This window comes from Oculina patagonica, chromosome 4 (genome assembly GCF_052425735.1).
Source record: "Oculina patagonica isolate OP01 chromosome 4, crgOcupat, whole genome shotgun sequence".
NCBI classification, from domain to species: Eukaryota; Metazoa; Cnidaria; class Anthozoa; order Scleractinia; family Oculinidae; genus Oculina; species Oculina patagonica.
Genome location: NC_135761.1, coordinates 30,565,360 through 30,577,690, shown reverse-complemented (window position 1 = coordinate 30,577,690; position 12,331 = coordinate 30,565,360). Strand labels below are relative to the sequence as shown.

General features: G+C 37.5%; 2 protein-coding genes across 2 annotated transcripts; one reads left to right on the top strand and one right to left on the bottom strand.

The window, feature by feature from the left end:
* Positions 1 to 1,600: 1,600 nt before the first annotated feature.
* Positions 1,601 to 4,242, top strand: LOC144652129 (uncharacterized). Its single transcript, XM_078512155.1, has 4 exons — positions 1,601 to 2,298; positions 3,072 to 3,226; positions 3,477 to 3,612; positions 3,805 to 4,242. Exons 1-4 carry the CDS (start codon positions 1,601 to 1,603, stop codon positions 3,869 to 3,871), a joined length of 1,056 nt encoding a protein of 351 aa, XP_078368281.1. The 3' UTR covers positions 3,872 to 4,242.
* A 382-nt stretch (positions 4,243 to 4,624) lies between these two features.
* On the bottom strand, positions 4,625 to 7,961 carry LOC144652125 (G2/M phase-specific E3 ubiquitin-protein ligase-like). The gene is made up of 5 exons (XM_078512153.1): positions 7,817 to 7,961; positions 7,292 to 7,399; positions 6,353 to 6,837; positions 5,386 to 5,707; positions 4,625 to 4,863 (listed from the first exon to the last, which is right to left on the bottom strand). The coding sequence occupies exons 1-5, from the start codon at positions 7,959 to 7,961 to the stop codon at positions 4,625 to 4,627; spliced, it is 1,299 nt and encodes a 432-aa protein (XP_078368279.1).
* Between the last annotated feature and the right edge of the window lie 4,370 nt (positions 7,962 to 12,331).

Genomic DNA, 12,331 nt, shown 5'->3' with positions numbered 1-12,331 from the left:
TTTAAATCCACGACACTTTGGCATTAGAGTATTTGGCCTGATCCGGACTCTGGAGGTGGCAATGAGATTGGGTGTCAGCACAGTTGTCAAGTAAGAATTATATCAATGAACTATATTATTTACAAAAATTACTCGCTAAAATAGCAATACCTTTCTTGTTAAGGTGGAGTTTGTAATTGTTCAGACATGTTTTGTCGATGTTCAAGTGTTCGACAAAGCCCCAGCCATTTTGATTACAAAATGTTTTTAAAACTTTGTTGCAGTCCTTTACTTTCTTCTTGAGCGATTGTTCATCTGATCTTTGTGTGATTGCAGAAATGGTTACACTAGTGTTAGGAGAGTTTGTAGCAATCATATTTCCTAGGTCGACGATTTTCTCCGCCACATTCCGAGCAGAGGATGAATGTAGGGTGTTTTTCTGTTAACTTATCTAGCAGGGCAAGGTGTTGATAGGCAGTAGTGTTAACGTCACCAATGTTATATGTGACATCAATGTCGAGAATGTAGAACTCTTCCGGATCAGTACAAAACTTGACAACATCTGCCAACTGTTCCTCTGCGGCAAGCACCGCTCTCACACCTGGCCCAACTTGTACATTCCGTACAAAACCATTGTTGGAGAGGCTTATTAATTCAGCTAACTGAACTTTTTCATGTTGTTGTTATACATAACTTGAGAATAAGGGGTGAGGACAGAGGGAAAAACACACAAACTTTAAACTGAGCTGTCAGCAAAATGCCCTGAATGCTAAGCAACACTTATGCTAATGAAACACTGCTAAATGCCAGAATACTGAATTTCCATCATAGTACAGAAAGGGTAAAACAACACCACTGCCATCTACTGAGCAGCTTGCTCCTCATCTGTAACTAAGCTAAATATAAACGTTTTTCACTTTATTCATAATCAAACTGTTACAGACCTCATACCATACAATTTTCTAACAGCTTACAGGATTGAGAAGTTATAATGTGGTCTATTACATGCAAAGAAAGTGGGGGTTTTCAAGGACATGTTCTGAAATGAACGAAATGTTTACAGACTCAAAACATTGGCCTTTAATGGTGAATTTGAAATATCAGATACGTGTGTCATCACTATGAAGTGTGATGTCCGCCAAAATTATACTTGGTATTACGCTAGTGGAACCTGCAGTTTTGTAATTGCGTTCCGATATCTTGCAATTGGAACCTGCTCTTTTGTTATCGGGTTCTGGTATCTTGCTACTGGAACCTGCTCTTTTCTTTCGTCTTCTGGTGTTTTGCTACAGAATCCTGCTTTTTTGTTAATGCGATATTGCATTTTGTTTCTTTGTTCTTGCATTCTGACATTTTGCCATTGGATCATTACAACCTGCACTTTTGTCATTTCGTTCTGACATCTTGCTATTGAAAACTTCTCTTTTGTTATTGCTTTGTGACATTTTGCCATTAGAAAATTACGACCTGCACTTTTGTTGTTGTGTTCTTCTACTTTGATGGTGTTAATTTCATTTTGGTGTTTTGACAAGGTAACATGCAGTTCGGCATGGCACTCAGTGACGCGTTTTTGGACACAATAATTTATTTCCCGCCAAAATGTGTATGTCTCGAGTCCAAGATGGCGGACGAACAGGCAATGATAAGACGTCTTCTAAATAACTCGCTCGTTTCTATCATAAGGGAGTTGGCTTCAGAAATACTTGATTCAGACAGAATCGACAGCTTATACTATCGTATTGATTGGCTCTATCACACAACGGTAAAATACCTTGACACTGGAATTATTGACGCGAGAATAGTTCGCTGCTTAAGAGAAGCTAAAGATTGTCTTTATAGATCGAGTAGTGGAAGCCTGTCAACATCGTGTCAGGCTCAGAAGACATTTAATGGTGAAAGGGGTAGACCAGCGTTTGATATACCCAAAGAACAGCTAGAATTCCTCACAGAGAAAAGATTCACTGTTGAAGAAATGGCTCTACTGTTTGGTGTCAGCAAGCGAACATTAGAAAGGCGTTTAAGCGAGTTTGGGCTCAGTGTGAGAGCAAACTTTGCTCGTTTGTCAGATGCCGAATTAGATGCCATAGTCAACGATATTATAGCTGACTTTCCAAACGTTGGCTGCAAACGAATGAGTGGGCTGTTGCTGAGTCGTGGCCTCCGTATTCAGCAGTCTAGGGTTCGAGAGTGTATGCGTCGAGTAAATCCTGAAGGTGTGCTTCTACGTGCATTGGAGTTAAGGTTAATACAAAGGAGATCTTACTATGTCCAAGGACCTCTGTCCTTATGGCACATAGATGGAAACCACAAATTAATCAGGTAATTATTACACTGTTTACATTGCATGACATTGGAAGAACTTCGGTTTACTCTTCTCGTTTGATCTAGTTACTGTACGTGTAAATTGATTGTTACCTCTGCGGCGATTCAGTCTGAGGAGAGAATGTTCATTCCCTGAGGAATGATCGTTCTCTCCTGTAAACAAAAGCCCAATAATAATAATAATAATAATAATAATAATAATAATAATAATAATAATAATAATAATAATAATTTGACAATAAAAATAAGCGATGTTTATCAAAATTTAGTCTTATTCGAATAATAATAATAATAATAATAATAATAATTATAATAATAATAACCCATGAGAAATTGCCTTGTGAAATTGCCCCATGAGCAAATGCCCTACGATGGGGCCAGATCCGGGGGGGGGGTATTCCTTTTGAAATTGAGACGGTCATTATCTATCAGTGAAAACGAGGGTTATGTCCTTTAGAGAGAACAAATCTAAATCATTTAAGTAAGTTTGAACTGATTTCTTTTTTTTACCGAAATTCCCTTCTAGCCTCTGCCTCTCCTAAAGGCAAGTATTTGTCAGGTCTGTTAGGAAAACGGGTAACGGATAACAACGTCACGGTGAAGGAGGGCTGTTTTTCTAACCCTAAACCTAACCCTAAGGCAGGGGTAGAGGTAGAACAAAAAAACCTATTTACGCTTTCCAGTAACAACCAACTTTTAAAGCTACCTTTAGTATTCTTGATGCTATCTTAACAATTTCTGATTAACGTGTTTGGCATGTTACTCTTCAGGTGGAGGTTTGTCATACACGGCGGGATCGACGGTTTCTCTCGAATGATAGTATTTCTACGATGTGCAACAAACAACAGGGCCAGCACTGTTTTTGATGCATTCCAGTCAGCAGTCGAAAAGTTCGGCCTTCCATCTAGAGTACGTTCCGACAAAGGTAAAGAAAATACTGACGTAGCATGGTTCATGCTATCGCACCCACTACGAGGGCCGGATCATGGAAGCCACATTACGGGGAGAAGTGTCCCTAACCAGAGAATAGAGAGGTTATGGAGGGTCATGTTCTCTGGGTGTATATTTGTTTTTTACCATTTGTTTTACTATATGGAAGCATGCTGAGTCTTAGACATCACAAACGAACTTCATTTGGCTGCACTCCATTATGTGTTCTTACCCCGTATTAACAGAAACCTGTCCCTGTTTGCCGAGGGTCACAACAGGGGACCACTTAGTACTGAGCATAACAAATCACCAGAACAACTATGGATTAGAGGAATGCTGTCAAATTCCACTGGAAGAGTTGCAGAAGAGTTCAATGGCCAGGTATTCAATTTCTAATGATATATTAATCAAGTTCGTATAATGCAAAATTTGGATCCCTGGGGATATCTACACATGTGTAGTGGTGTGTGTGTTTGTGGAGGAGGGGTCTTTACTTACACTGTATGTGTGCGATAACACGTTAGCCTAAGCAACCAAAGAAACATAATTACACGCAGTAAACATTTTTTGCAGGTGGATCGAAATGCATATGGCATCGACTGGGACGGACCTGCCCCATCCGAAGAGTGGGATGGAATAGTCGAAGATGACAGCGTCATTGTTCAGGTTCCAGAAACGTTTTGTGCTTTAGACTCCCAAGGCATACAGGCACTTGCCAGGCAAGTGGATCCTGCTGAACCTTCCATGTATTATGGTGTCGATATTTACTTGAATGCACTTTCATTCATGCAGCAATGGAGGAACGTCTGACTTTGATAACAGTGAAGGTGTTACTGAGATAGAATAAAGGAAATTAGATGTTTAACAATGTAATAAAAACAACTTTAATTGTCAGGTATAAACTTTGACAAATTTTTTCCATGATCATCATAACGTTGAGTAACAATGTTGTAAGCTTCTCTGTGATTAACATATTGGGATAGTGCCAAACAGAAACTATTAGATCTCTTTCTCAATGCTCCGTGTACCAAGAATATTGATATAAGGTATTAAAAATGACAACTTAAATATCAAAATCACAGTCCTGCACTCCACTGAAATAACATGTAACTAAATCGATGCAAACTGAAATGAACGAAACCATGAACTCCTAGTGTAGACTTCGTAACATGTATCAATAACAAAGTCATCGTAGACATTACTATCAATAACATCAACAAGGGAATGAAGTTAAAACTCAACAGGATTGTATGATAGGAAGTACCCGATCTGTTACGTAATGAAACACAACATGAATATTTTTTAACAGTGGCTAATTTAGTAGATCCTTTCAAACATTCATACCAAGGCCAAAACACCTGTGTATTATTAGTAAGCGGTATTACAAGTGACGCTAAACTAGGCCAAAGCCAACATAACCAACTCGGCAGGTCAGAAGAAAATAATGCTGGAATTCTTCATAGGTATCATGGACTGTAGGTACATTCAAGTTGTACGCACAAACGTCCGCATGAAGAGTCTTGGACGTGTCCTCCTTATAAGTGATTGTTAGATTTGTTTCTAGTCCCAAAGGAGGAATTTTCTGCAGGCCTGTCAAGAAGTGCAGAAAGTGTTGAAGATCGGTCTTGGAATCTGCATCAAGGAAAGGAAACAAGACATTTTTTAACATTAAATGGGCCATTTCCGAGTTACCTTTAGCCTCTGTTTCAAAATGAGTCTATGTGCAAAACCATTCAAATGATTGAAACAGAGGCAAAGGGTAACTCGGAAATGGCCTATTTAAAATTCTATAAACAGGGAGGGATGTAGGTGCTTTTACTATCTTCCTTCCCCATCAAATGCTCAGTAACTTAACATCAAGGACGTGGTAATTGATGTTATTTTCATCCCACATCACTGTTATATCAATCCCAGTGAGCACAAACCAAATGAGGCAGTGCCTCCTGTAAAGCAATGGGCATTTTTATAGAAAAGTATTAAAAAACAAGATAGTTAAAGCATAAAGCTTGTGGGGTTGTGTGAATAAAGATACTGATTAAAATAGAACAAATCAAATAGAATATAAATTATTCTATCACAACTGCACCTTCAGCATCCAGATCTGTTATAGCGTTGATCAGATGCTGCCGGGCTTGCTCCTTTTTGACATCTGACTGTTGCTGTAAGATGTCTTCAAACAGTCCAAGAACAGCATCGGCACTGAGAGGAGTCTGCTCCCTTGCAACAAAGTAGGTTCCATGATTTTGCTGTGAGCCATCAACAATTCGCGGACACCCAGAACCTTTAAACCTGCACAAAACTGGTCAAGTGCTACTTTTCTCTTCAAAATAACTTCATGTATCATCAACTGCCACATTGCCAAGCCTTTATTTTCCACCGTTAAGACACGCACCCATCCTCCTGCTAGCAGTGCGTCTGTTTGATCATTCCCATCCAAGACTTTCTGAAGTTCGTCATTAGAGCTCGCATTATTCACCTACATGTTCAAAGATATCCTCAATTAATCAAAGCAATATACCAGTGTTAAACACATGCAATCAAAAAAAAAATTGACACAAATACAAGTTAATTTAAAATACGATCTTTCTAGCAGGATTAATGTGAACTGTCAATATAAATCCTAAAAATTGAGAAGGTATCCTTGTAAGTTTTCCTTGGTCAACGTCCTCCAAGAGTAGCTGAAAATTTTTCCTTACTGCTTTCTGAACTTGCCACAAAGAAACCGTCTTTTTAATTCTGAGCCCAGCTACGTACTGTTGAAAAGTTTTTTGTGTTATTCTTAGGGGGGGAACTAAATCATAACAGTCATGTAAGAGGGCCCCGAAACTTTGATTTGTGCTGGGGCCACCACCAACTAGCAGTTTCCAATAAGGTTCAAAATGTAAATAAGTTACAAACATATGAAGATGATGTGAACTTTGGAAATGAATATGTGATCATTGCAGTTGTAATTGCAATTTAACCAATTGCAAATTAAGCCCAAACAATCCCCAATATTTGCACTGTACTGGAGACCAATTATACAGGTTTACTTGTTTACTGCACTCGCGTTAAAATGTCCAAAAAAACTTATAGAATCCAAAAGAAAACTCATTCATGTGTGTTGCATCCACATATATACCTCTTCAATGAATTTACGCAAGTCGTAGTCTGGTATATCTTCCAGGGTGCATTGCTTTGATGCTTCATGGACTTCATCAGTTGCAATGTACGAATAGATCACTGGACTAAGGCAAGATACACCAAGGTCTAAGTGGGACAACAGGTAGGCACAAATCTTTCCAGCTAAGTGGAAAAGGTCTGAATGTACAGCATCAGCATTGTATACAGGAACTTTTCTACCATCACTACCCTCAAATAACTTGGCTTCTGAGGAGAACAATTTACTGATTAAGAGAGAGCCAAATTCACGACGAAGTCCTCCAGCATCAAGCCCAGCTTCACCTGCAAATCTGATTCTCAAGGGATATCTTGGATTGAACTTTGGGTTTTTAAAGAACACCACACAGTCTTCCCAGAATTGTTCCCGGTCTACAGTTAATCTGTTGCATTCTTGAGAGTTCAGTTGTCGTCTGTGCTTCCCCATGATACTTTGTAGATCTTCATCTAAAGAAATATGAATAAAAGTATAGGCAGTTCAGTTTCACTTCACCAAACCTCCAATACACTAATGTAAAATAGTGATAATGTCTTTTATTTATTTAATAGCATGCCTAAGTTATGTTATTTCAAGGAGGGTGGATTTACAGATACTAAGCATTGTTTAGCATATTAAGCTACAAACAAAGCAAAGACTACACATTAATGGAACACAGACCACCGTCTTTACAGGCTTTACAGGCTAAGAAAACACTAAGCCGGTTCATCAACAAGCCCAACTGGCTTTTCTGGCCCTGGAATCTTTTAAAGGTGTGTTTTGGTGAACATTTTAATGAGGACACTTTGTGATGCCTGCCATGAGAAACGTGCATCTCGTTAGCATTCAATCATGGACATATCTGACCTGTTGTACACTTGGGTAAAGAAATGAGGCACATACATCTACAAATAAATCCAATACCTAAATTACTTGAATAATCCAAACTGAATGCAGATTGCATCAAGTCACTGTCATTGCCATCATCCTTACTCTCATCTACCAGATAACAGGATGAGCTTGCCTGGTTTTCTATAGAGGAGAGAGAACGTGGATGTAACATAAATATAGTCGAACCTCTGGTTGCAACCTGTCATAAGCGACCACCTCTTAATTTTCCAAAGTACCAAAAGTTTCCTAGTCAAATAACTATATTTTGAACCTCTTGTAAACGACCACATCTCGTAAGCGACCATGAACACTTTTAGAGCTAAAAGTTTGAAATTTTCTTTGTTTTTAACCTCCCGTAGGCCACCAAATGACAGATAATAGAACATAAATTGGAAAATAAGTTGTTGTGACATTATCGCATTCCTAGCAAGTACAAGAGACCATGATTCATTATATGGAAAAAATAAGAAAAAATAAGTTGTATTTAAACCATAATGAACCCATTTCCCTGAAAAGAAAACCAGGTCTGTTTATTTAAGGTAATTATATGTCACTTGCCATCCCAGTTCACAAGCCTGGAAGCTGCTAAACTGTAGTTTCCCTCGCATATGCTAAGTACATCTCTCAGAGAATCTTCATCCTTATCTGGGAATAAGTACTGCAGCTCTGTTCGTCCGCCATCTTGGACTCGAGACATACACATTTTGGCGGGAAATAAATTATTGTGTCCAAAAACGCGTCAATGAGTGCCATGCCGAACTGCATGTTACCTTGTCAAAACACCAAAATGAAATTAACACCATCAAAGTAGAAGAACACAACAACAAAAGTGCAGGTCGTAATTTTCTAATGGCAAAATGTCACAAAGCAATAAACGAAATGACAAAAGTGCAGGTTGTAATGATCCAATGGCAAAATGTCAGAATGCAAGAACAAAGAAACAAAATGCAATATCGCATTAACAAAAAAGCAGGATTCTGTAGCAAAACACCAGAAGACGAAAGAAAAGAGCAGGTTCCAGTAGCAAGATACCAGAACCCGATAACAAAAGAGCAGGTTCCAATTGCAAGATATCAGAACCCGATAACAAAAGAGCAGGTTCCACTAGCGTAATACCAAGTATAATTTTGGCGGACATCACACCTCATACATCACGTCAAAGTCACCATCTGATTCAGTTACAAGTTGCTCTTGAAAAAAAGTAAATTAATATTCGTCTTAAGAGACCGGCCATTTCTTTAAGGGGGGAGGGAGGGCCACTTAGTCTTTCAAGAAGTGGGCTCAAAAATTGTGACCCTCCCCTTTGGATGAACACATACATAAACAGCTTGTTGATGTTGTAAAAACTTTTGGTTTGCAGTTCATTTTATTTCGCTGCTTGTTTTTTGTTTGTTTCCTATGTTTTTGGTATTGATGATTGCAACCCCAGATCTTTCTAGGTGAAATTCTTGTGGTATTCTCCCCAAGAACATTTTGCAGGATATCAATTCTTTCTAGATCTGTTATCCGCCATTAAGAGCAACAATGTGGCCCTTCCAGAACGCCATTTTGATCACTGTTGTTTCCAGCTATTAAATGTAGGTAGTGAAATGAAACAGAAAAGTAGCAACTTACAAGTAAAATCGCCACTATTAGCAAAATGTTTAACGGTTTCCAAGGGCAAAAGACAATATGTAAAGCAAAGTCAAAATAATGCCTTTAAAAAGAGAAGATATCATTATTTGCCATACTTGAATATTGACTTGAATGTTTAGTCAACACTATTGTTCTGACATCACGAGAAAGGGCGAACATCAGTTTAAAAATTAAGAACTTAATATAAAAATCATTTCTGACACTTGGAAGAGTTTTACGCATAAAACAGTCAGAGTCCTCCCCTAAATACAAAGTAATGACCCTCCCCAAACTGGCACTTAAAAAGAAGTGACCCTCCCCCCAAATATGGTGGCCCTCCCCCCAATAAATAATGACAGTGACACCACGGCAAAACGTCTGCGAATGGGTTAAAAACAAGCATTTGCGGTTGCTTTGGTTTCAACACAAGGCGCTCAATCAGTTGTTTAAACGTCAATGTAAAACAGCATTTGTACGGCTTTGATGCAATAAGAAGGGTCACAACTGATTAAAGGTACGTTTTGCGTCATGTTGTACATGAGTATGTAATTTTATGTTGTAAATGCTTGTAGGTTTTGCCAAACTTAAGTGGTTAAGGTTAATTTTCTACTCAAAATAATATAGATACCGGTAAATGGGAAAAAAAATATCCGAACACATTAAACATGTACTGATCAACTTTCTTTTCTGCAACATTATTCTCATTTCGTTTGTACTTGGCATCGTTGTATAAAATTCGGATAGTAAAGATAAATTTTAAACTAGTGTAAATGAAGCAGTTTTTTCCTTTTCTTCAAAATGTTTCTAAAAATTCTTTACCTTTTAGAGAGATTCAAAAAATCCTTCTGCCAGCTTAAAGCAGTAAAACTCTTTGTGTCAATTATCATAAATCGACATTTTAACTGGGTTACCTTTTCATTAGTTTGTAACACCTGTGGCTTGTAGTCAGGCTGCATTATAAACTTTTTTTCTTTGTCCATTCTTGTTAAACACTTTTTGCACCGATTTGTTCCTGATCTGTAATCATCAACACTCTTGCCTACTGCATCTAAAACAGCATTAAGTCTGGTAGGAATCCTCTGTGTTTTTAGACTTTGTCAGTGGTTTAGTCAAGGAACTGAGTACCGGTTGACTTTTCTCCTTATTTCGTCCCAGTGGACATGACAAACTTTTGAACCCATTTGGAGCTGCCGCAGCTCTGGCCAAGTGTTTCGATAACAAATAGTGCTGTCCTCCTTATTTTCCTTTGCACATTAATTTTTTCAGCACACGCACCACACAACAAAACGAACGTGACCACAAAAAACTATGTGAAAAAATTGTGCTTGTCACGAGCAGGAGTGGCTTGGAAATTTGTCCATGCATGTTTAGTAGGCATTGTAATGTGTGATATTACTCTTTAAAAAGAAATGTTTATAAAAGTAGTGAAGAAACAATGTAATAAGTAATGTATTGTAAGTAGCATTGTAAGTAGTGTATGTATTTGTGTTGTAAGTAGTGTTCTTCGTGTTGCAATAAATACCAGTAAATTAATGCATTTTTCGCTGTTGGTGCAAGCACCAAAGCCCTTAGTAAAGCGCTTGAAACAAGAACGATAAATAAACTTTTTAACAAGATAATTTTTTCTATGTTTTTTTCTAACTCTTATGTTTCACTTTCAAACTTCGTGGTACAGGATTTTTCCTTGTTGACATTGGATTTTAATACGCCACCGAAATACGTAATGCACCAGAAGCTGTGATTTTCGCACATGCGCAGTACAATTACACTCTGAAATCATATCTTCTATTTTTAAACCTAATGCACACTGTTGTTGAAATGGGAAATTAATAACTGCAACGATTTTCCCTAAATATGATTGCTTTACTCCGCAGTTTATTTATATCAGTTTAACACATTCATTATTTCATTTTTATCTTTCCCAGGTATATACAATACCAATACAATACCTTTTGTATAAACATGCTAGAAAGTTCTGTTTTCCACATGTGATAAATGAAGTGGGTCCTGAGACAGGATTGGCTTTTCGCCTATCTCGTCTTTGTAGAGCTGATAAACAGCAAGTTTCAAAAGGTAGGAAGAAAGGGTCGTACTGGAGGAGTTTGGCATATAGTCGGCATTCTTCGCAAAATTTCTAAACCATTCAAATGCCAAATTATACGCCAAGGTCCTGGTTTGTTGTCTTGGAATGTCCTCCTTCTTTTTCCTTTCCATATTTGTGCCAACGTTTCATAAAAATTAAGTAAGATAATCTAGGAACTTAACAATTTTCTTATACATTAGCTATTGTAATATTTTTGAAACCCCTGCTAAAACAGAAATTGTTCTTTAGGTACAAAATGTTTCTCTATCATTTGTTTTATATATTGGTGATACAGCTGCTAGTTTTAGTTCATCTGGAATAAGACCATTAGGAAGTGATTGTGTGTCAAAGGTTTAACTATATGTTTTGACATTTCTCTTTTAACTTTAGGGGACATCTCATCATATCTATTTGTATCTATTTCTTTTGCTACTTCACTTTCTACTATTCAGTATTGGATCCAAGAATACGGAGCTACAATTTCTCTCATCTAAATATGATTTAAATTCACGATACTTTCTGGTATTTTCGAGATAAATTTGGCCCCATTTTTACAAAGTGTTATTTTATTGAAATAGTGATTTTTCCTGGGATCAGAAATCAGGTTATCTTCTTTTAAGAAGTTGTTTGATAGTTCGTTTCTTGATTTATCCTGGTAATTATCTCATTTATCGATTTCCATGTGAATCTCAGATTTCCTTTTTAGCTTGTTTAGTTTATTACTGCAAGGCTGTTTAAAATAGTTTTAGTTTATTATTTGGCGGCCTGTATATCACTCCTACAAACAAATTGTTGGGTTTTGTTAAAGGATCCTAGTCAGCTTCCGCCATTTTCTATGCCATCTAAATTCGGACATTTCGCATGTTAAAAAGAAATCCTCGTCCATCCTTGTGCGTTTGCTTTACTGAGGTCTTAAACTGCCACAAATGATTTTTAAATTATCGGTGCTTATTTTTGACTAGTTATTTTATAATTCATTTGTTTATTTGGAGTGAAATTTTTGAGTTGAACTTAAAAGATCCTAGTCATCCTCCGCCATTTTGGATGCCATCGAAATTATGAAAAAAAACTATGGCAAAGCGAAATCTTATTGCACTTGAAGTCGATTTATTTACTTTTAGCAGTTTCACATTGATCTCTTTCCTTTAGACACACTCCGCGAAAAATATCATACCGAAATTCTCGTATGTAAACAAAAACAAAGGCGTGGCTGACTAGGGTCCTTTAATTCTGTAAATTGTGATTCTGGGTGCTTACCATTTAGCCAAAAAACCCGGAAATTTCGGTTTGAAGTCAAATGGTAAGGTAATTTTCCGGAAATTCCATTCGGAAATTGTGGACTACCTCTAGAGGTACTCCACTTTTTCCGTTCGGAA